At 36.3% G+C, this 22,525-nt stretch overlaps 1 protein-coding gene across 1 annotated transcript in view; it reads right to left on the reverse strand.

Annotated features, from left to right (window-relative positions):
* Positions 1–20,387, reverse strand: part of Srp54k (signal recognition particle 54k) — a 197,087-nt gene extending 176,700 nt beyond the window's left edge. Inside the window, exon 1 of the mRNA XM_090399586.1 lies at positions 20,140–20,387. Coding sequence (XP_090255712.1) covers positions 20,140–20,217 — 78 coding nt within the window. The 5' untranslated portion in view covers positions 20,218–20,387. The remainder of the gene's footprint in view (positions 1–20,139) is intronic.
* Between the last annotated feature and the right edge of the window lie 2,138 nt (positions 20,388–22,525).

Genomic DNA, 22,525 nt, shown 5'->3' on the forward strand with positions numbered 1-22,525 from the left:
AATGACTGATGGTAGCAAGCAGTAGAAGAAACTGAATGCTTCACAAAGGTCTATCATCCAGATAAAGACACTGCTGTAACAAATTCTTGTAGATAAACTTATACGTTGGTTACACGACTTTAAATTTTTCAGGAAATGACAATGTATACTAAAATATTAATAAAAAAACTTGAATCAATACCTTCCAATATTTCAGCAATGTTACATTGCCATTTTCTGGGAACATAAAACCATGATATGTGCACGCAGGTACTAACAACGAGCAAATGAAGCTGAAAAAGGCAACTGGCACTGGTCCTAGAGTCCTAAAGGTATCCTCTAACGGGCTAAATTGGGTTGTCTTGGCTGTTGGGATGATGTTCTAAGGATGCAAGCCTCCCAAATTTGGAGCAGTCTCATGCCAAATTTGTTGAGATTTGGGAAGTTTTTTAGAGTTGAGGCTGATTCCAGAAACAATCTTTCATATTTATATTTGCTATGGTGTAGGAAAGTGGCTTTCTTCCAGTGCTGTAGTGGGTATGTAGTGCATGGTCTGTAAATTGTGGACCATGTTGTTGTTGTAGAGCAACCACAGCCTGTTGTTGTAGAGCAAATATGCTAACCTCTCAGTTAACCAAGTCAGCATGGGAGAGACAGAAGAAGAAGAGCAAAATAGTTCTGTTGCATAAAAGAGGATCTACCAAGAATGTGGTACAAGTATCAACCAATCAGTATCTAAAGAGTGGTGATAAAGATATTGGAAAAGTGGTTGAAGACAGAATTCAGAAAAGGAGGTATGTATGATACCATACAGGGTGGCATGCAGGGCTTTGTGAAGGGTGAGTCTTGTCTTCATAATTTACTCACTTTTTTATAACATAGTAACAGGTGAGATGGATAAAGGGAACAGTCACAGAATCATTATTTTTTATTACTATTATTATTATATATTTCTCCTTGAAGTCAGAAGACTTATCGCAGGAGATCCATTATTCACATACTAGCTGTCATGCTGTCATTCACACAATACCTATCATACCTCTCCTTAAACTCATTTACTGATGAAGCACCCACAATCACCTCTGACAAACCATTCACCACTCTCCAAGCAAAAATCTAGTCCTAACACCTTTGCTAACCACAATTTTACACAGCTTCCACTGGTGACCCCTTCTTGCCATGTACTGAAAAAAGTCTCGAGTGTCAATCCTATAAAACCCCATTAATAACTTAGATGCTTCTATTGTGTCTTCTCTTTTTCGCCTATCAACTAATTTTTGAAGCCTACAGACCATCAATCTATTCTCGTAGGAAGCATTCCACAGACATATCCCAATGTTTGTCATTCACATTTGAATCCTCTCCACAACTTCTTCATCCCTACAGAATCTTGGAATCCAGATCTATGCATATTAGTCCAGATGTTGCCTTATTAAATAAAGCCTTATGTAAGGGACCAATAACCTCTATCAATGCTTGTTGTTGTGTATTTCAACAACAACAAGCATTGATTTGGTTACCTTTGCAATATGCCCTCTAAACTTCAACTCCCTGTCCAATCAGTTTCCTGCAGTTCAGTTCCATCAATATAAAACACAGCATCTGATCTCTTTCCAAAGTGCATCACCTTACACTTGGTCATATTAAACTCGCAGCCATTTAACTTTGTCCATACTGCTAATCTGTTTAAATCTTCCTGCAGGATCTCTGCACCACCTTAATTTACTATTACTCTTCCCAGTTTGGCTTATCAGCAAACAACTGAATATTTCCTGTCAAATAATTTCCTATATCATTGATATACAAATTAAACAAAAGAGAACCAAGTACTGAGCCCTGTGGTACACCACCAGTCACTTGCTTTCCCCTGGACTCAACTGCTCCATAAACCACTCTTTGATATCCATCTATCAACCACCCTCTAATCCAAAAATTGATATTCAAATGAGAAATATTCATTTCTCATTTGATCCAAATGAGTTCTATGTGGAATCTTGTCAAATGCTTATCAAAGTCTAACAATATCACTGAGTAGTCATTTCCCTTACCCAACTCCATTGTTACTTGATTATAAAAAGTAAGCAAATTACTAAGGCAAGACCTTAGTATTTTTGTGAAGGGTCAGTCAAATCATTTACTGTATAAATTATACAGTAAATGATTTGATTTACTGTATAAATTATACAGTAAATGATTTGATGATACAAAACTGGGTAGTGTAATGCACTTTTCACATTAAATTGGTCTTAGTTTAATGATGAAAAATGTAAAAGTATGCATTTGGGAATGAAAAGTTTAAAAGCTGTTTATCTACTACAGGAAATTTCTAGAAGGATTTTATAGGATTGATGCAGAGGAAATTTTTCAACACTTGGGGCAAAACAAGAGAGAATCCTTAGCAATTGAATGTATGTGGTTATAGGTGAATTCTTTGTCAAGTCAATGCATTTATTTATTTAGGGTATGATGGTAATACAACAGCCATGATGCCCATATGGGCAGACGGGCAGATATAGCACCATCTTATGAAACTAATGTAATATGCTATTGATTGTAATGTCTGTTTTTCTGTAAATCTGCATGAGTTCTTCTGGTTGGGAGGGGAGAGTTTTCCAGGAGGATAAACCCACCATCTTCATATGAGACCAACCAACTCGCTTTCAATTGAAAGACTCTGATAAAGGTTCTTGGTTCTTCACATCCTAGACAGGATTCAAACCTAGATTTTTTGTCAACCAAAAAGCATCATCAAACCAAATAAGCCATGGAAATTATAATACATTCATGGAGAAGTACAATAAATATTGTGCAGAAAATGTAGCTCTCCCACAACAAGTCTTTGGACTCTATAGATGTTATGTAACAATGAAAATAACATATAGATAAAAAAAAAAAAAGATGAAATATTTGTAAGTCATTTTATTTTTATACAGATATTCTGTATATTTGCATTCAACTAAATTTTTGATTTTGGACTATTATTACAGATCAAGCTTTCCTCATACTTCTCAGTGCATTGCAGTCATCTTTTATCATCTTTTAACTACAATAAGGATGATCATGAAACGTATATGAAAAATATCAAATAATATTACATAAATGAACTGGTCCATTTATTTTCAATTTTCCTTCCACATTTACGATTCACTTTCAGCTGTGGGAAAAGAAATGAAGAAAGAAGATCTTAGCGTTTACATTTTTGCCTTATTCTCTCCAACATATGCTTTATTTATTTTTATTTATTTTTATTTTATTTTATTTTATTTCAAACAATGGCCCTAATAAATCTGCTTACATAACATCCAATAACCTTGGCTGCTCAAGGGAAAAAAAAAAAAAATGGTTGGAATTATCAGCTGCTAGAAAAGAGAAAGGATTCAATGTTTGAATAATATGTACCAAATAACCAATATCGATACAGCCATTTTTGATAGCTGGGCTGTCAGATGTTGTCTGTCATATATGCTGCTTTTTATTATTATCTGACCTCCATGGAGTCAGAGGCTCATTGTGGGAGGTACACACACTATTGCACACAATGCTCATCCAAATATGCCTTAAACCAATTCAATGTGTTCTACACTCAACGCACTCAGGCAATGCATTCCACTCACCAACCACTTTCCATGCAAAGAACCTGCTCCTCACTCCTCTGCTCACACCCTCTTTATACATTTTCCAGCAATGGCCTCTTGTTCTATGCCCCTCTCCCATTCTATGAAAACATTGATTACTAAGAAAATGCTAATATTTTTCATCTCATCCCTTCTCTTGAAAATTTTCAACAGGTATTTGAAATATATGTTTTGGTTCAGCACAATCTTGGAGGACACAGTGCACATTTTTATTATGAATATTAGTAATATACGTTTTTTTACATGAGTGAAAAGAAAAGTTGGTGTAAAGGTATGCAGTAGGGCAAGAAACAAAGCAGAACCAAGGAAATACAATGAATTATATACAGCAACTCTGTTTTGCAAATTTAATGATAGGTTGCAAAAAATGTCCTCAGAGTGCAATATATTAGCAAATGAGATCATGTTAATTTTAATAAAAAAACTAAGAGACCTAACAAGCTAAAACAGCTGAATTAATCTTCATATCAAACATTTTAAAATTATAACCAAATCTTGTGAATTTCTCATAATTACTTTTAATTATAACAATTTTTTTAAGTAAACTGAAACTATTTAGTATGTAGTTTGTAAATATAAGGTACAGTGGTTTAAGAAATGAGGTTACATCTCTTAAACCTGGTCAAAAGTGGTCTGGGATTAGACATTTAGGGCTCTAATTGGGTAAACAAGAGATCATGTAGACAAGATAAAGAAGGAAATAAGAAAGAAAGACAGACTGTAGAAAAGCATGAGGAATATAAGGTTGTGAAGTGATTATGACAAGGAAAAGTGAAAGTGGATGGAATGAAATTAGTAGGCAAAAAAGGGTGACTAGAGTGGGATGAGAAGTATATTACAGAGTGCAGTTTGAAGAAATAGCATAAAGGAGATGGCTTCAAACAGGTGGGATCAGTCTCCTAAGAAGGAAGTGTATGATTAGTGACGTAGTACAAAAAAACGTAAAGACATAAACAAGGCTGATTATAGTTCTCCAAATGAGCCATCATGTTTATATACTAATTCACTGAGTATAAGAATAAGTTGGTGCCATTGGTTTAGTTAGTTTTCCCAATCATTATTATTCATATACAAAATGAGTTAACTGAAGATGATATATACAAACAAGGAAAAGAAAGGGTGTTCTCCTGGAAGTTTTTCCAGGAGAACAAGAAAGACAAAAGAAGAGGAAACATACCCAAATGGTAACAGAGGGATTATGCCCATTTAGAATACAGGTAAAGGACGTAACAGTTTTGAAGCTATTTGGTGTGAGATAAAGAGGCCAGGATAGCTAACAAGATGGGCTTAGGATGGTAGAGGAAAATGACTAAATTTTTTAAATGTTAAAAAACAATTAGTTGGGAATCTAAATTGAAGGATTTTAATTATAAGAATATAGATTGAAAAGAGAAGTAACAAACAGAATCAGAATGTGAGAAAATTAATTTTAGAGGTTCTTACAAAATAATTATCTCAGACAACGTGATGAAATCAACCATGTTCTCCTCTGAGCATACTGGATAAAATAGACTCACACTTTCTTAGGGAGAATTTTCACCAAAATGCAATGGTGTTCAAGTATATCCCAAATGTAATATGATTCACTGTGAAAATTTTTTTTTCAACAATCTCCAAAATATAGTTCATATATTATGCATGCTCCTATGCTCTTTTATGCAAGGTGACAATGCCAATATCTATCAAAATATCTCACTTTCTCTTAAGCTACTAACTAACATATTTGTATCCTTCCATCTCTAACAATGAAATAGCATGAAGAATGCTCAAACATTCATAAACATTTTATATTTTTCATTGTACTATATAAAAAATGTAACAATACACTACAAATAAGAAAAAAAAAAAGGGGTAGTCATTGAATTTTATCAATTTTTTGTTTTTTAAATATATTATTATTATGTGACTGTTAGAAATGGAAAAGGACAAACATTAATTTTCCCTGGACATTCCTGAAATGTAGATTATTATCTAAAAGGGTGTTGTCCCAAAGTGCAAGGTAATTTAAATGCATCATATAATTATCTACTTCTGTCCACATCAGCCTTTCTAATGCCATGACCATGAAAATACAGGTTTTAGAAACTGAATCATGTGTTTTGCAAACTGGTTAGCAAAAACCTTATTAATAAACTGATATATTAAACAGATACCAAAAGCAGAAAAACATGGGAAATATTAATATATCTATTATTTAATATAAATTATAACCATGCATGTGTTGAACTTCAGCAGATTAAAAGAGGGAGTTTAAAACAATGACATAAAATCACAAGAAAAACTGAAATTAAAAAAAAAAAAAGTTTCAGTATTCTGTTTGTTCTAAAATAAAACTGCTTGTTACTGAAGGAAAACAGCAGAAAACTAACTGAACAATCATGAATGATAGATATGCAATTTTTTGCAAAGACAAAGGCTGAAAAAATAAATAATATCAATACTATATATTATAGTGATAGTGGATAAGGATCTGAAATTTAGGGGACACATAACCAAAATTGTGAAGACAACACAAAGGCTTCTGGGAATGATGCGGAGGACACTGATATGTAGAAGTAGGGAGATTCTTGTTCCGTTGTATAAGGCTTTGATTAGGCCACACATGGACTATTGTGCCCAGATTTGGTCACATGGTTTTCAGAAGGATGAAGAGATGTTGGAAAGGGTCCAAAGGTGATTGACTAAGGTAGTTTCTGACCTCTGGAATGTTGAGTTTCTGACCTCTGGAATGAGGAAAGATTGAGATGTAATTTGCAGAGTCTGGTGGACAGGAGGAAGAGGGGAGATGATAGAGACCTACAAGTTGGTAAGGGGTTGTTATAGGATCAATGCTGGATCTCCCAATATCAAAATAGTGGGAGATCAGGGGAGAACCAGAGGTCATCCCTGGAAACTGTATAAAGAGGGTGTGAGTAGGGGAGTGAGAGGCAGGTTTTTTTCATGCAGAGTTGTAAATGATTGGAATGCCTTGCCTGGGTGTATGGTGTCTGCAAGGAGTTTGAATGTGTTCAAGGCATGGTATGATGAGCTGTGTGTGTGTAATAAAAGAACCTCCCAGATGAGTCTTGGGGTCTTTGGGGTAGTAATAATAATAATAATAGCAGAATAAAGTGTCATACTAGAATGAAAAATCAAGAAACAGAGAGAATAGCTTTCTTGGTTCTTCACTTTGGAAGAAAAGCCTATACGGTTTTCCACTTCTTTATGGTATGAAGTAGAGCTGTTGATATGATATAATATATAATGGACTTATGCTTGTATAACCCAGGGAATAATGATGAAGATGACTATAACTAGGAAAGTATGACCAAATAGGTAGAGAGTAATTATTATGAAAGATTTTCACCATGGCAACATAGGAATGGAAACAGAGAAGGGCATATAACAGAGAAAGTCAATTTCTAGAATTACTTAAAAACTATTATTTAATACAGCATATGACAAAAGAATCAAATGCAATGTGAGTTGTGACTTGGTGATAGCATCCAAGGATATAAAAGTAAACAATATCTCCAATACTGCCAGCAATGTGATGAGCAGGCAATATTGGATATATTCTGTGTTCTACTATGGGAGGAAGCTAGGCAAGTACATGCACTAGTGAAAAAAGGGATATGATATATATGGAATGAAACAGGATTATGAAAGATTCATAATCCCATTTCATTAATCAAGAAGCAACACAAAGGCATCATGGCATGAGGAAATAGGAGAATAATAGTGCTTCTGAGTCTGTTCCAAACCATATGGAAATAATAATGAATGTATTCCTCGAGTTAGGAAGATAAACAGAACAGGCATTTCTCTTCTACTGTATTTTCTTCTGTAGAAGAAAATAAAGTAGAAGAGAAAGAGGAATAATCAGCAAATGTACAAGTATAAAACACGGGTAAGTTGGAGTGAGGAAGGAGAAATTATTGTCAAAAAATTGCCAGCAAAACTGTGAAGTGCAATACTTTGGAGAGGTTTTTTTTTTTTTATTTAACTTGTGCAACCAGTACTAGCAATGATGAAACATATGGCAGAATAACATTAGTTGCTGAGGATGAACTTAAGGTGATACCAGGAGGCAAAAGAGTAAAAATGTTCAATGATTTTAGCAGTGTATTTCATGATAGAGGAAAATAAATCTAATATGAATGATAAGGAAAATGAGAGACTGTGTGTTTGAGATATAAATAAGGCAGTAGAACTAGTGGAATATCACCACTTAAAGAAATATACAAAAGAATTAACAATATGCTTAAGCCTCACAGGAGGGAGAAAATGGTGCTGCTGCTTAACTAAGAATCCAGAACAGTCATTAAAACTTGACCAGTTTCTGTTTCAGTAGTGACAAAGGAACTAGAGTAGTTGTTTAGGAATAGAACACAAGTCTAGTGAAAGAGAAAAGGACTTGGCTGAATTGACTGCAATTACAGTCAAAGCAACTAAAGGGACAGTGTAGTGAATCTGTAAATAGTGTGTGTTCTCCAGTCTGTTTTGCTGAATGAAAAAACCCTATCATCTCTGTGTAAGACCAGCTAATTCGCATTCAGCTGAAAAGTACTTATAAAGATTACTCATGTTCCTGAGGTTTTTCCCAATGAAGCACAATGTCACAACATCCTTGTGAATGCGTTACAAAAACATTAGAGAAATGGTAAGCCAGAGATCTGTTAAACAAAGGCACTGCTTTTGGCAATTTACAGAATATCAAATTGCAAACTTTGGTTCACTGTGCACATAAACTATGTTCATCCAAATCCTCCTCTAGAAGAGGTTTCTAAAATTTGCATGCCATATGTAAAGGGAGTGTCGAAAAGAACTGCGAGGCTTCTTTGCTAAATCAATCTAAAGTTTCTTTCCAGCAAGTTTGGAGATGAAATTCCATAATAGACAGACTCTCCAAAAGATGAATATCCTCTGCTTTCTCATCCTGGAGTTTACAGTATCCTATGCTCATGCAGCCTTTGTTATTATAGGCAGATGGGTCATTCATCTCAGATTCATCTAGAAGAACAAGATTATATTTTACTTCACAAGTCTGATAAATCTGGTTTGGCCAGCAACGACTTATCTACTAGGCATGGAATTCATTGGAATATCTAAAATCCTACACAAAAGATATTTTTTACTTGCAAGACTACATAAAGAAAGTTGTGAGGCCCACATTCACAGACCAAACTTCAACAAGAACAACTATCTTAAAACTTTCCCAATTTTGGGAAGGCATCCTAAGTAACACTCCTCATTCCTGTGTTTAATGAATTAGTAATTATTTTTTTAAATTTATTTCTCTGAATTTTAATAGTTATAGATGAGGTCATCCTCCTGCAATTATCATATATTATCATAAGTGCTTACATTTTAAGTGTTTTTCTAATTTTGTTTCTCTTTTCATCTATATATATTGAGAATTGGCTACAAAACAACTACAACACTGCGATCCTCTTTCTCCCATCTCTCCAAAATATTAAACCATATATTGACCTTACTTCCTCACTCTTGGGTTTTTTATTTTCATATTCAGCATACTATATTGTGAACATGTTACATAACAATGGTCCTACAACATAAAAGAACCTTGCAGCACACCACTTGTCACTCTCTCCCTATACAGTCACTATCTGCATGTCACTGTATATAAATCACTCTCTGTATGTCACGCTCTCTCCCACTCCCTATCACACTGTCACACTCCCTATACAACTTGCTGATAGACATCAGCAAGTTGTATAGGGAGAGAGTGACAAATGGTGTACTGCAAGGTTTTTTCCTGTATATTTTTGTTGCCTTTTGACCGTTTAGAAAAATCTCCACCTTTCTCACTTCTCCTAAGGACAAGCTTCCACATCTTAATTATCCAAGTGTCTACCAGATTCCATGCTCTTGTGGATTATCTTATTTCGGACAAACGGGAAGATCTGCCTCTATTTGGCTAGAAGAGCACCAATCTTATATTGAATACTTTAAACCTGAAAAGTCTGGACTTGCAGAACATGGCATCTTCACTAGACATAGAGTTCATTGGAGAAAGACAAGAGTTCTTCACAAAATTCAGTTCCTCGTGGAACGCCTTTATAAAGAAACATGTGAAACTCTACTTCATTCTCCTAACTTAAACAGATCAGACGGCTTGTGTCTATCCCCTTTATGGAGATAGTACTTTACAAATCAGCTAATCTTTCCTAATTTTTTATTGATTTTTTTTTTTTTAAGAAATTTATTGACCTTTTTAGTTATCTTACACCAGCTACTTAGGTGGCGCTTTTTGGAATTGTCAGTTTATTGTTTAATTTGAGCTTAATATGTAATGAAGATGCCTGTGACACACAGGCAAAAATTATACTATTAAATAATCTTTGTACGCGAGTTTTTTCCATCATTAATTTTGTATTTTCATAGAATAGACATAGAATTGACTGGAAAATCACCAGTTGTTTACATCACACCAAAACATGGTATGAACGCAAATTTAAGGAAGCCTGTGAGATTCTTATCAACCACTCCAATCTGAAAAATAATGATGGTCTAAAAATCCTAAGCATATGGAAGGCACATATTCTATCCACAGAACCTTTCTTCCTAAGAGCTAACTATAAACAGGACTAGATAATCCAGAATCTTAAATCTAATATAACAATTGTCATGTTAAAAAAATAGGACATCATTGTTACTGTAAGAAAACTATCAATATGAAAGAATGTTTCTCTCATGTTATCTTAAATAGAATTTAGCTTTGATGTAGTTTCTAAATATTTAATTAATTTTTAATCTTAACTGTATCTTTTTTTTTTCTCACTAGAGGTCATGCCAGTAAAATAACCGGTGATCAAATCACTGTTTCTTTAGCTTACTGTGTGAAATGTAACTCAGCTTGTCCTTGTATATTTGTATATACTCCAGATGATGACCTTGATATGAAGGGTGAAACGTCAGGAAATTAAAAAGTTATTTATAACATGGTTGTAAAGTCCATAATTTCCAAAATGAATGCAATGTTTGTACTTTCATGAACAAGTAACGTGTCTGCATTTGAAATCATCTAAAATATTCACAGACATTCGTGGCAAGTGGGATTTTAACTCACAACTTGTAGGTCAGAAAATGGATATACTAACCACTCAGTAAGCATTTGGAACACTCTTCACAGATATGTTCAATGCATAGGATGTCAGAAAAAAAGAAGGAAAAAAAAAAAATCACTGGAGAGATGAGGTGGAGGGAAGATCAACACAAAGTCATCTCAATGGAAAGTGATGAAGGCCTATATTTTTAAGGAGACTGGTGGCTGGGTAGAATGCATTACCATACCACAGAGTAGTGTGTACACTAACACTGAATGATATCAAGCAAGGGATGCAATGATGGACCTTTCATGATGAGCTGTTTGACCACAAAGGCCTAAAATGATACTAATGCTGCTAATTTAGAACAGGATTTCTTCCTTCATTTCTTTGCTATTTCCCCACATATGAACATGTATATTTATCATAATATCAGTTTAATCCAACCAAGAATTACTTTCAAAAAAACAGTTAAAAAGTTAGGTTAATACACTCTCCCAACAAGGACTCAGTTCTGCTTTTGATATGAAAATTCAATTACTATATTCCCAATAATTTCCACCTCCAGCTAGGCACCAGTGGTCTGAATGTCATGCAACCAAGATATCACTGTAAGTATATTAACCAATGAAACTAAGAAAATTATTATTACTGGCATATAATAAAATATTATTAAACTAGTGTATTTACACTTTTTTTTTCTCTCTCCTTGCTTTTCTCTGTTGTAGAAATCTTAGAACCTCCATTAGAATGGGACGTGTGCAGTGCACATAGGTAAAAAAAATGAGTAGGTAAATAACAATATTCAGTAACTACTTGTTTAGTTAGAAAAATATATGCATTTAAAAACACTTATATTCTGTGAAGACCCTGTACTGAAAAGAATCAGAAATGAGGAGCATGGGGGGGGGTTGAAATTTCTGATGATTATGTAGATTTTTGACCAGTAAAAATAAATTATAAGGAGAAATATGTTTGTTTTTTTTAATCAGTCCAACACACACACAAGATAACTAACCCACAGGTTCATGTGTGGGCTATAAGTTACTTATTCATATGGGGGTCCCCCCCCCCCATTCCTCCACCATCACTTAGAACTAGTTGAGCCCCCTCTAATGTGATTATTATTAGATGTGATTTCTCCATACTCTCCTCAAGCCATTTCTTTTTCTCCTTACTCATCCCATAACCTTCTTCAAATCTAACTGTTTTCCCTACATCCCAGGTCATCCCCTTCTCTTTTGTCTACATATACATTCACATCAACCTTTCTCATGCTGTGTTCCTCTGTCCACCTTGAGTCTCCCTGTACACTTGTTCTCCCATTCTCTACACTTATGCTACCCACCTCTTCATTCATAAGCACCACTTCAATCTCTCCTTCCTTACTCTCCCACTGTTTACATCGCTTCTTACTTGATCAGATTCATTCTCTGCACTCATTTCTCTACCTTCCAGCAGTAGTCTCTCCAAATGACTAATGCCAAACCATGCAAATGCAATCCATCACTCTTATACAGTACAATTCTTCTTTCAAACTCATTCCGCACATTAACAAACTTCACTCCATTCTCTTCACACATTACTGCTAACATATCATTCATAATTCTTGCTCTCTGCCTCATCTCATCACTGTCATATCTGGGCAACACACTGACTATTTTTCCTATCACACTATTATCTTTTATCCTTCTCAACGACTTCCTGATATCAAATTTTACATTCTCCTTTTTCCCAGCCAAGTCATTTGTCCCTACTACCACAACCAACTCCTTTGCTTGCTTAGTCCTCATATCCAATGCCTCAATCACTCTACTCATTTTACCTCCAGGAAAACAAACTTATGCATCTTCTCATTTACCACACCTCTAATAATTGAATGGCCAAGCAATGGCACTCACAGGTCTTTTATTACCATTTTCATACCACATCATTTCTTTTCGTCTTCTTCGATCTTCCAAACATATCTCCTATTCTCTTCATTTCACTTTGCATCTGCCTCATCTTCACCAACTCAGCTTTCAAATCTTGTATCCTTTTTTGCTATCAATCATTCTCACTATTTTATCACCAGCCACATGCACTTGTTTGCCATTAATCTGGCTTGCCACCTTACTGTTAATTAGATTCTATTTTTCAACATCATTATTGTCCACTTTATCATTAATTTCACTCTGTTTTTTAACGTTGTATAACTTATTACCTGCTTTATTCTAACATAAATGACGTTCATCACCGCTTACACACATCCAAACAAATTGCAGCTACATCAACCACATTTCACCTTCAATGCCCAAATTATACTCTTCACCAGAAAGGTGGCGCCTATGCCTTTGTGCTTTCTGACATTACCTGCTAAAGAATGACAAATTAAGAATCCCCTACTCTCTCTCAACCTTTGCTGGCTGAAGGTTTCCTTGTCCCACTTAGTAAAATTCATTGCTGCATTTACCAGTCTCCTAACTCTGAAAACCACTCCAACCTCTACACTTTCCTCTCCATAAATCTCTACTATCTTCAATCCATCTATCCAAACTGCAAGGTCATCTTCCTAGATGACCATGGTCCATAACTCCAACTGGTTCCACTTCTCCAACACTACCAATCAATCTAGATGTGATGCAGAAGTTTTTGCTATAAGTTATGATCTAAAGCAAATCACACATCTACCAACCCGAATTCCCAATAATCCCCTCCTCTTTCCCGATACCCTTTTTTTTTTTTTTTTAAAACTAGTTCTCCTTACAGACACACTGTAGAGATTACTTCTCTTCTCAGCAACTCAAACCTCAATCTTGTGAAAGTTTTCAGTCTCACAGAACACCCCTTCTCTGACAACACCCAAACTCATGTTTCTTGGCACTATAAAGGTGTCAAGTGGGATGACTTCCAGAACTACTACTACTATTCTTTTCCATGAAATGGCTATTGATTCCACTGTTCTGACCCAGATACCTGCACTGAGTCAGAGAAATCATCCACACTGGCATGAAGTAATCCCTCATTCCATCCAAAATTCTTGTTCTGGTTCAACAAATGTAGCAGTTGAAGGGAAAAAACTCAGCTTACTGCAGATGACTTGCATTAAGAATTCCAGCTTCAGACTCAGCCAATGTGGAAGCACACAATAAATGTAAGCAACTATCAGCAAATTCAATTTCATAAAGACCAAGAGCAGAAAACTTCCCTTGTGTCCAAATGGAAGCCATGCCTTCTATTCCCTTGCAAAAGCCATTGGGTCAACTTCTGCTCACCTGCACTTCCATCTGTCTCCCATTCAGATGGCAGCACTGTTACAGCACCTGAGGAAAAGGCTGACTTCCTGGCATCACTCTTTTCCTCTAACTCCTACACAGATGACAAATGGAAATCATCTCTTTCATGCCAGCAACTTAGCACTATATGCTTCCTGTGGTCTTTTGCCAAAAACACATAAAAAGAATATTATACAACTTGAACAGTACAAAGTCATCTGCCCTGATGGCATCTCTCCTGTTGCACTCAAACATTGTACTCTAGTGCTGCTAACACCTGTCCTCTATCTTCTCTTCAAATCCATAATCAGCTGGCACCTACCTCATATCATGGATGCAAGCATATATCCAACCCATTCCAAAAAAGGGAGACAAAAGCCTATCGCCCAACTGCCATTACTTCAATCCTCTCCAAAATAATGGAAAAGGTTATCAAGAGTCAAATTCTTCACTGACTAGAAGCTTGCGAGTTAATTAGCAACCACCAGTAGTTCTGCCAATTAAGATCCACAACTGATCTCTTAGTCTACATCATCCACCACTGGACACATGCCATGGAAAGGTTCAAAGAAATGCGAGATGTCGACCTTGACATTTCCAGGACTTTCAATTGTGTTTGCCATCAAGGCCTGCTTTCTAAATTGACCTCCTTCACTCTACTTGCCATCCTCTGTAACTGGATAGCCAACTTTCTCTCTGGTGGTTCATTGTATGTCATGGTGGACAGAATCCTCTCTTCAAGTTTTGTCACCAATGCATTAGTGCCTCATCGCTCCATTCTACCACCTACCCTCTTTTTCTTATACATGAATGACCTACTCTCCTACAAATCCTATCTAGCTTTGCCAATGATAGCAATCTCCATTCATCCTACTCCTCTGACAAACCATGTAGTTCCTAGACATCCCTAACATCAGGATCATCTGCAACCAGTGCCTTAAACACTAATCTCCATACCATCTTCCAATGGGAGAAGGATAATCTGGTCACCTTCAATGCCACCAAGTTTTGCCTTTTCTCTCAAAAAAAAAAGGGATCTTAGCTCACCTTCCCTTATCCTCAGTAATACACACATCACTAGACAGGATGAGCTATTTCTCCTTGGACTGAAATTTACCTCCAGCTTCTCTTGGGACAAACAGATCACATCAATAACTTCCTCAGCCTCTAAAAACTAGGCAGTTAGGCATTTTACCAGCTACTAATCCTATACAAATCCCAATTCCACCTATCTTAAGGATCAGTGGAATTGACACTATCCAGAGGAGAGAAATTTGGCTAATAGAGGATCCTTCCCTTAAAGGCTCACTTCACCCTCACAGAGCTGGAACCTTGCATCTCACAGATGCAAGGTTCCAGCTCTGTCTCTTCTGCAAGTACCTCCATGGTCACTGCTTCAGTGAATTGGCAAACATTCTTGCTGTTGGGCCTGTTAAAACAAGAGCAGCAGCTACCAACATCTGTTTTTAGTACAACTGCAAACACATTGAATCTGCTTCTCCTCTTCCTCATTTATTTAATCTACCCCTGTCTTCTGGAACAGCCTTCCTTATTAATGTTTCCCAACAACTTCAACCTCCAGCTGTCTAAGAAAATTGTCAACATATTTCTTCTTTCTCAATCCTTTCAACCTTTATATCAATGATATTGTTACTGAAATTCAAGGAGATATTCAACTGTTTGCAAATGATGTGAAGTTGAAGAAGGTTATTGAGAATAGTGCTGATGTAGTGGCTCTTCAGGAGGATCTGAATAAGCTGAAAATGTGAGCAGATGAATGGGGATGCCAGGTTAATAGTGCTAAATGTAAGGTTTTGAGTTTCGAGAACTGGAGATGGGATATTGCATACACTATATGTGGAAATATGCTGGAGGAAGTTGAAGCACAGGATCTTGGGGTTATGGTGGATCGAAATTTGAAATTTAATGGGCATGGGAATTTAACGGACAAAGGTGGTTAAGACAAATCAGAGGAGTGCTGCAATATTAAGACTAACATTAATCAACAGAAAAAAAATTTTTAGTGATTCCACTGTATAAGGTCCTGATCAGACCACATCTGGACTATGCTCAAATCTCAAATGAGGAGGGAAATGATGGGATCTGCACAGTCAGTCCCATCATTTCCCTCCTCATAAGCGTGGAATAATTTCCACCTTGGGACATAGAGCCCGTTCTCTTCTTAATGATCCAAATGAACTGCTTACAGAAATAAACCATCTGAAAACTTCTTTCGAAGTTAATGGATATTCCAAGAAAATCATTAACAAATTCCTTCTTAATCCTCCCAGGCATCACTCAGAAGAAACAAATAGATTCAAAAGCAATATATCTATTCCTTACATAAGTACTGTTTCACATAAATTAGCAAAAGTTCTAAAAAAATACAATATCAGAACCTTGTTCACTCCACTTCCAAAGATCCGTTCCTTAATTAGCCACCCAAAACCTTGTCATCATCAACTCAAATACCCTGACGTATATAAAATATTATTTGACTGCGATATTCCTTATTTCGGGCAGACAGACAAATCTGTCGAAATGCGTATGGAAGAACACATGAGAGACATTACTTACAAGAGACAGCGAGCAAGTGCATTATCAAGTCATATCCTCTTCTCGGCTAATCCTAATGATGATAACCAAAGTCACAAAGTCTGCTGGGAAAAATCTACAAACATCTTCCATTGCAGTGACGAAATAGAGAGAAAAATTGTGGAATCGAGAGAAATCATCTTCAATCCTGTTCATCTAAATAACAACTTAAGCTACAACCTCCCAGATAGTCATTCAGCTGTAATCATGTACTGGCGTTCACGTGATGCAGTAAGCACGCACTCTCCCAACAATGCAACAAATGAAAGAACAGCTTCAAATACAACTACAACGTTTTCATGCTAATTATGTATAAAGACTGTCTATGTTGTTCACAGTCTTTTAACCCTCAATGTTTAGTGTTTTTTCTTTTATAATGTCACCTGAAGAAGGCTGTTACAGGCCGAAACTAGTAGTGTGTTTATATTAAAACCTTTTTAATTAAATCTCGGTTCTAGTCATTCAATTTTTTTCATAAAATATACACACACACACACACACACACACCAAAAAATAAAAACAGCGTAAGCATTGCAGATACATACAGGTTAGTAATGAATTATCAGTGAGAATTCAAAGCCACTTCCAAGAATTTACAAATTTTTAGAGCATCATTCTGATTAAGAATGATTTATTAACTGTAGCACTTTGAAGTCTCAACTTTAAAATGACTTGTGTGAAAAATTTTTATGTTGTCTCAGAAGATCTTGTGGCTAAAAGGAACCTTATGTTCTGATCATCTGATGTCTACAGTAAACCAATCTGGCCAAAACAGAAGAGATTTTAAGAACATGGAATTTGGTACACTCCAGAGTAGGCCAGGATGAAGTTTATCTCTAGTGGAAGGAAGAAAGGATAGTGGAAAAAACTTGTTTTTTGGTTTGAAGGTTATATAAAATTCAATTTTTTTTTTTTTTTTTTTTTTTTGAGATGTATTCAAAAGTACCTTTTATGTAAGGAATGGAAATTTTCTTGGTATAAGTTGATAGGCTAATTTTTCTTAGAGAATAATTTTCCAATTATATGTTGTAATTTGAATGGATAATATCTATTCATCATTTTTTTTTTGTTTTATATATAGATTATTCTTCTGAGGACAACTCTTAGATTACAGAGTATGCTCAGAAGAACAGATATGTGCTCTGTGGGCAAAAGTCTCTGCAATTCCAAGTTCTTTGAAGGATAGTATATAGTCATGGAGAATATATCTCCCAGTGGTTTTTATCTACTGAAAAGCCAAGAGAGCCAAACATTTCTTTCTTTAATCAGTGAATCCATGAAAGGATGAAGTAAGTCTATTATTTTCTTTTTCTAATGCAAATTTTATTCTAGGGAAAAGATTTTCACTCTCAAGTTGATGTGTTTGCTATTTGACGATACTCAATTTTTTAAACATTTTTTATATATATATATATATATATATATATATAGTTATCACCCACGAAAGGTTACTGCTAAACCTATAGTACATTTGTACCATGGGTCGACTAAGGATTTTTTTTTTTTTTTTTTTTCATTTTTGTCAATTTTTATATATTTTTGTAATTTTTTTCATTTATTTTTATGGTCCAAAAATCCTGTGATAGAAACCAAACATAGAACTTTTTCAACCACTTCAGGCCTCCAATAAGCATGATGATGGTCTCACCGAGTGGTGAAATTCATCTTCCACCTAAAGACAATCACAAACATCCATGCCATGGTGGGATTTGAGCCCACTCTGTTGACTGGAGAGCAGAATGCTAACCATTCGGCCAACCAGGCTAGCATTAAATAAAATTAACAACCTTTTCCCTAGAATAAAATTCACATTAAAAGAAAATAATGGAGTTCTTCCTTTCTTGGATTCACTGGGAGTAAAATGGATGGATCTGTGTTCTATTTATAAGAAGCCAGCACCCATTGGATGATTCACTCTCCATAACTATGCAACACCCATCACAAAACTCTGAATGGTCAGTGCTCTTGCCAACAGGGCACATATCATCTGTTCTTCTAAGGGCACTCTCAGACTAGAATTACAGTCTATAAAAGACCACATGACTTTGAATGGATATTTTCCATCAAAATTATAATTATTCTCCCACTAACAATCTGATACCAAGAGAATTTCCATTCCTTGCAGAAAAGGCATTTCTGAATATGTCCCAAAAGTTTAAAAAAAAAAACTGAATTCCAAACAGCCTTTAAGACAGTAAACAAGATTTTTCCATTATCCTGTCTTCTACTAAAAACAGACTGCTTTCTTAGCTCACCTGAGCGAGCACCAGATTCCTTGGTCCTGCAATCTCTCATGTGTTGGTCAGAGTGGTCGTACTATAGACATCCAACAATCAGAATGCATTACATCGATTTCTCCATGCTAAGAAATCTCGTCTTTCAGATCAATGAATTTCTTTTAGGCCACAGGATCCTATAGGACAACACAAAAATTCTTCTCAAATCCTTTCAAATTTGAGACTTTAAAAAAATATTTATGAAGCTCTTTGTAATCAACCAAGTCTTAATCAGAATAATGCTCTAAAAATTTCAAAAATTTCTGGAAATAATGATTGGAACTCCCACCAGTAATCCAATGTTCAATTGTAATATGTATTATCTGCAATGCTTGCAGATAATACATGAACACTTTTTTTGTGGTGTATGTGCATGCATGTGTGTGTGCTCATTTTTTTTGTTTTGTGGTATGTGTGTACTACACATACCATATATATATATATATATATGCGTATTTTTCTGTTTAGTGACATATATTTATTTATACTTTTTTTAGACTTAGTTTTATGTGTGTATATATATATATATATATATATATACTGGGGGAGGGGGTACAATGGAATAATGACATCCTTAGTTCTACATGTAAGTCTTCTCTGCATCACTGACATAATCTGCTGTGTTGTCCTCACATTTTTAGCAAAATGTTCCCATAATTTCAGGTTCATATCCACCATCACCCCAGATCTTTCATCTCCTCAACCTCCACTAAAATATCCCCCACCAATCTTATACCATGCAGCCCATCTTTGCTCCCGCACACTGAAATCACATCCCCACACACCCATTCAGAAAGTCTATTCAGATCTTCTTGCAAGGCTACAACATCTGCTGTACTTCTCATAACTCTCCCTAACTTCGCATCATCTGCAAACTGTACATCACAATTTAAGCCCCTCTTCTGGGATTATCGCTCCCCCATACATAACCTGCTGATACTTATCAGACAGCCAATCCAAATTATACAGAGGAACAAATGAAAACAGAGGAAGATGAAAGCCAAGGAAGTAGCTTTGGCAATACACACGCAAAGTCCGTTCTGAAGATCAGACTTATACACCAGTAGATGCTAACTGGTACGCAGAGAAATCTGACTTGCCTTCATTTATGACTATCCCCATAGGCTGTTAATCCATATTTCTGTATACATCCCTATTCATACTACCATGAAATGACAAACATGAACTAAGAATAAATACAATCGAAAAGCAAAATATTAAATGCAAACTATATCTCTACCAGCACTCTTTTTGAAGCACAGCTATATAACCGAATGAATTATGAAAATCTAAGGTCCCATACTGTAGAGCACATGAACAGGTGATATCATCTGGTATATTTAAATCTTACCTCTTTATTTATAATTGTAGCATTGCTAAGTGACCGCAATGCAGAAGTAATTTTTCTTCCTAGGTCGGCTAACACCATGGTTAAATTTTTTAACTATACTGATTTTAATACAAAACACTTGAAACAATATCACAACACTTCAACAATTGCAAACACTCACAAACACGTATATCGAGACATGAAGTTTAATGAATGCCACCTTCTGGTGGCATTCATTATTCTCCGTGGAAAAACTCCAAGTAGCGAAATTAAATCGATATAAATAAATCCTCCGACGCTTTTTATTCCATAGATGGAGTAGGCGGAGGGATCCTTAAATCAAAACTTTTTGAATAAAGAAGGCACCCCCTCAAGCCTTCACATAGTGAAATGACGCTATCAATGAACCAAAGCTTTTCAGAAAAAATAAAGTACTGCAGGCAGCTGCCGCATTTCGTGACACTAACCCATACCCGTATTATTAATACTATGAGTTCTACAGTCGATCTTTGAGATCAGGGACGCGCAATAGTGTCCGGCGCCTGTGTGCAAAACTTTAGTTGGCGCCCCTATCCCCCCCTCCAATAAAAAAATCACTTTAAAAAAAACGCTTTTTTTAAGTATTTCTTCCTCTTTGGCGCCTTTACTATCCTGGCGCCTGTGTGCGTCGCACACATTGCACATATGGCCGGCGCGCCCCTGTTTGAGATATGGGTTAAAACACGCAAGTTTCGGGAGAACCTGCTTTACACTATTAGACTGACTGGCTAACTCGGGAAATGGACAAAGAAAGTCCTAGAAAAATGTCCTCTAGATTCAGCACACTAGAATCGAAACTATAACGATCTAAACTGTTTGGAAATAAGTCAAAGGGCACCCCATACACAAGCTGCCAAGGTTGACTGTGCAAGGTAATGAGTCATTTGTTTGTAGCCGGTATAAAGTGGAGGAATAAGATGCTCCCAAGTCATTAAAACTGAGTCCAGGTGAAATGGCAGCACAGTAGAAGTGGCGTTTGCAATCCATAGCGCTAGATCACCCACAGAAAGAGCATCGTAGTTCAATTCTAGTCGCCGACTAGAGGAACTTTTACTAAGCCTTTTTTCACCCAGTTCCCGAGTTAGATCTCTGGCTCAGGCCAGGGGTGGGGGGGGGGTTATTCCGGAAACTCGGGTTTTTCATTTCGTAAACTCAAGAAAATCGACCGTAGAACCTGCACTCTGTTCACACAGTAAATATAGTTATGATACTGGACCACGAGATGGCAGCACTTGTCAGCCGCCTCTCTTTATCAGATGCCATGTGTAATTAGTGCCAGCCTTGGGCCAGTTATCTCTGACTGGCTACCGTTGGAGAATGAACTTAACCCCTCAGTCTCCAAAAGCTACATAGGGATAAAACGGCCTCGCCTACTCCCTATATGGGAATAAAAGGTGTGAGCTAATCCAATCAGTCTATGTATGTATGTATGTATGTATGTTATATATATATATATATAACATACACACTGATTGGAAGATGAAAGATGATCATGGACACCCCCATGGGCAAGGTGCATCGTGCCATGTAACGAGTCACATATTTGTAGCCGCTATAAACTGGAGGAACATGATACTTCCAAGTCAGTGCAATTGTGTCTGGGTGAAATGGCTGAGAGAAGGGAACTGAACTGTTTAAAAGAGGTGCTGTGAGAGGATGCCAAGTTCTAGGCCTACTGTTGACAAATTAGGCCATCCCAGGTCAAAAATCAGTGATACCATACTGAGATGGAAGCACAGGGAGTCAACTGCAAGTGTTACCGCAGTGGACGGCTCACCACAATCATCGAACGTAACCGCAGGATGCTACAAAGGATAATATTTAAAAAGCGCCATTCATTGGCCGATACATTAAATGCGAAGTCTCTAGCATCGACTAGAGCACGAATGTGAACAAAAACATTCAATATCGAGGCTTACAACATTGGTTTCCATAGTAGGACCACATTACCAGAATTAACATGCATCATAGTATTCAGTGGCACAAAGATGGTGCACATTCGGACGTGGACACTTGAAAACCTGTGTTACGGATTGACGAATCACGCTACACCCTGTATCTAGCAGATGGATAGGTATGGGTGTGACAGATGCCCGGAATGTGTGTGTGTGTGTGTAACCTCAACTATGAAATTCTAAGAAGCAGTATGACAGTATGGTCCTGTATTGCCTGGTATGACGTCGGACTTCTATTTGTGGTAACATGAATATTGAACTCCGAGTGGTATCTAAACATTATGAATGCAGTGATTCCTACTTTGTGGGTTTCTATGAAACCAACCATTGCCTCTTTCGGCAAGACGACACTGAATACATGTCCACTCATTTTGTGGACATGTATTCATGTCCACAAACTGAGTGGTTTGTGG

Source organism: Typopeltis vanoorti, chromosome 10 (genome assembly GCF_054136105.1).
Source record: "Typopeltis vanoorti isolate ZY-2024b chromosome 10, IOZ_Tvanoo_1.0, whole genome shotgun sequence".
In the NCBI taxonomy this organism is placed as follows: Eukaryota; Metazoa; Arthropoda; class Arachnida; order Uropygi; family Thelyphonidae; genus Typopeltis; species Typopeltis vanoorti.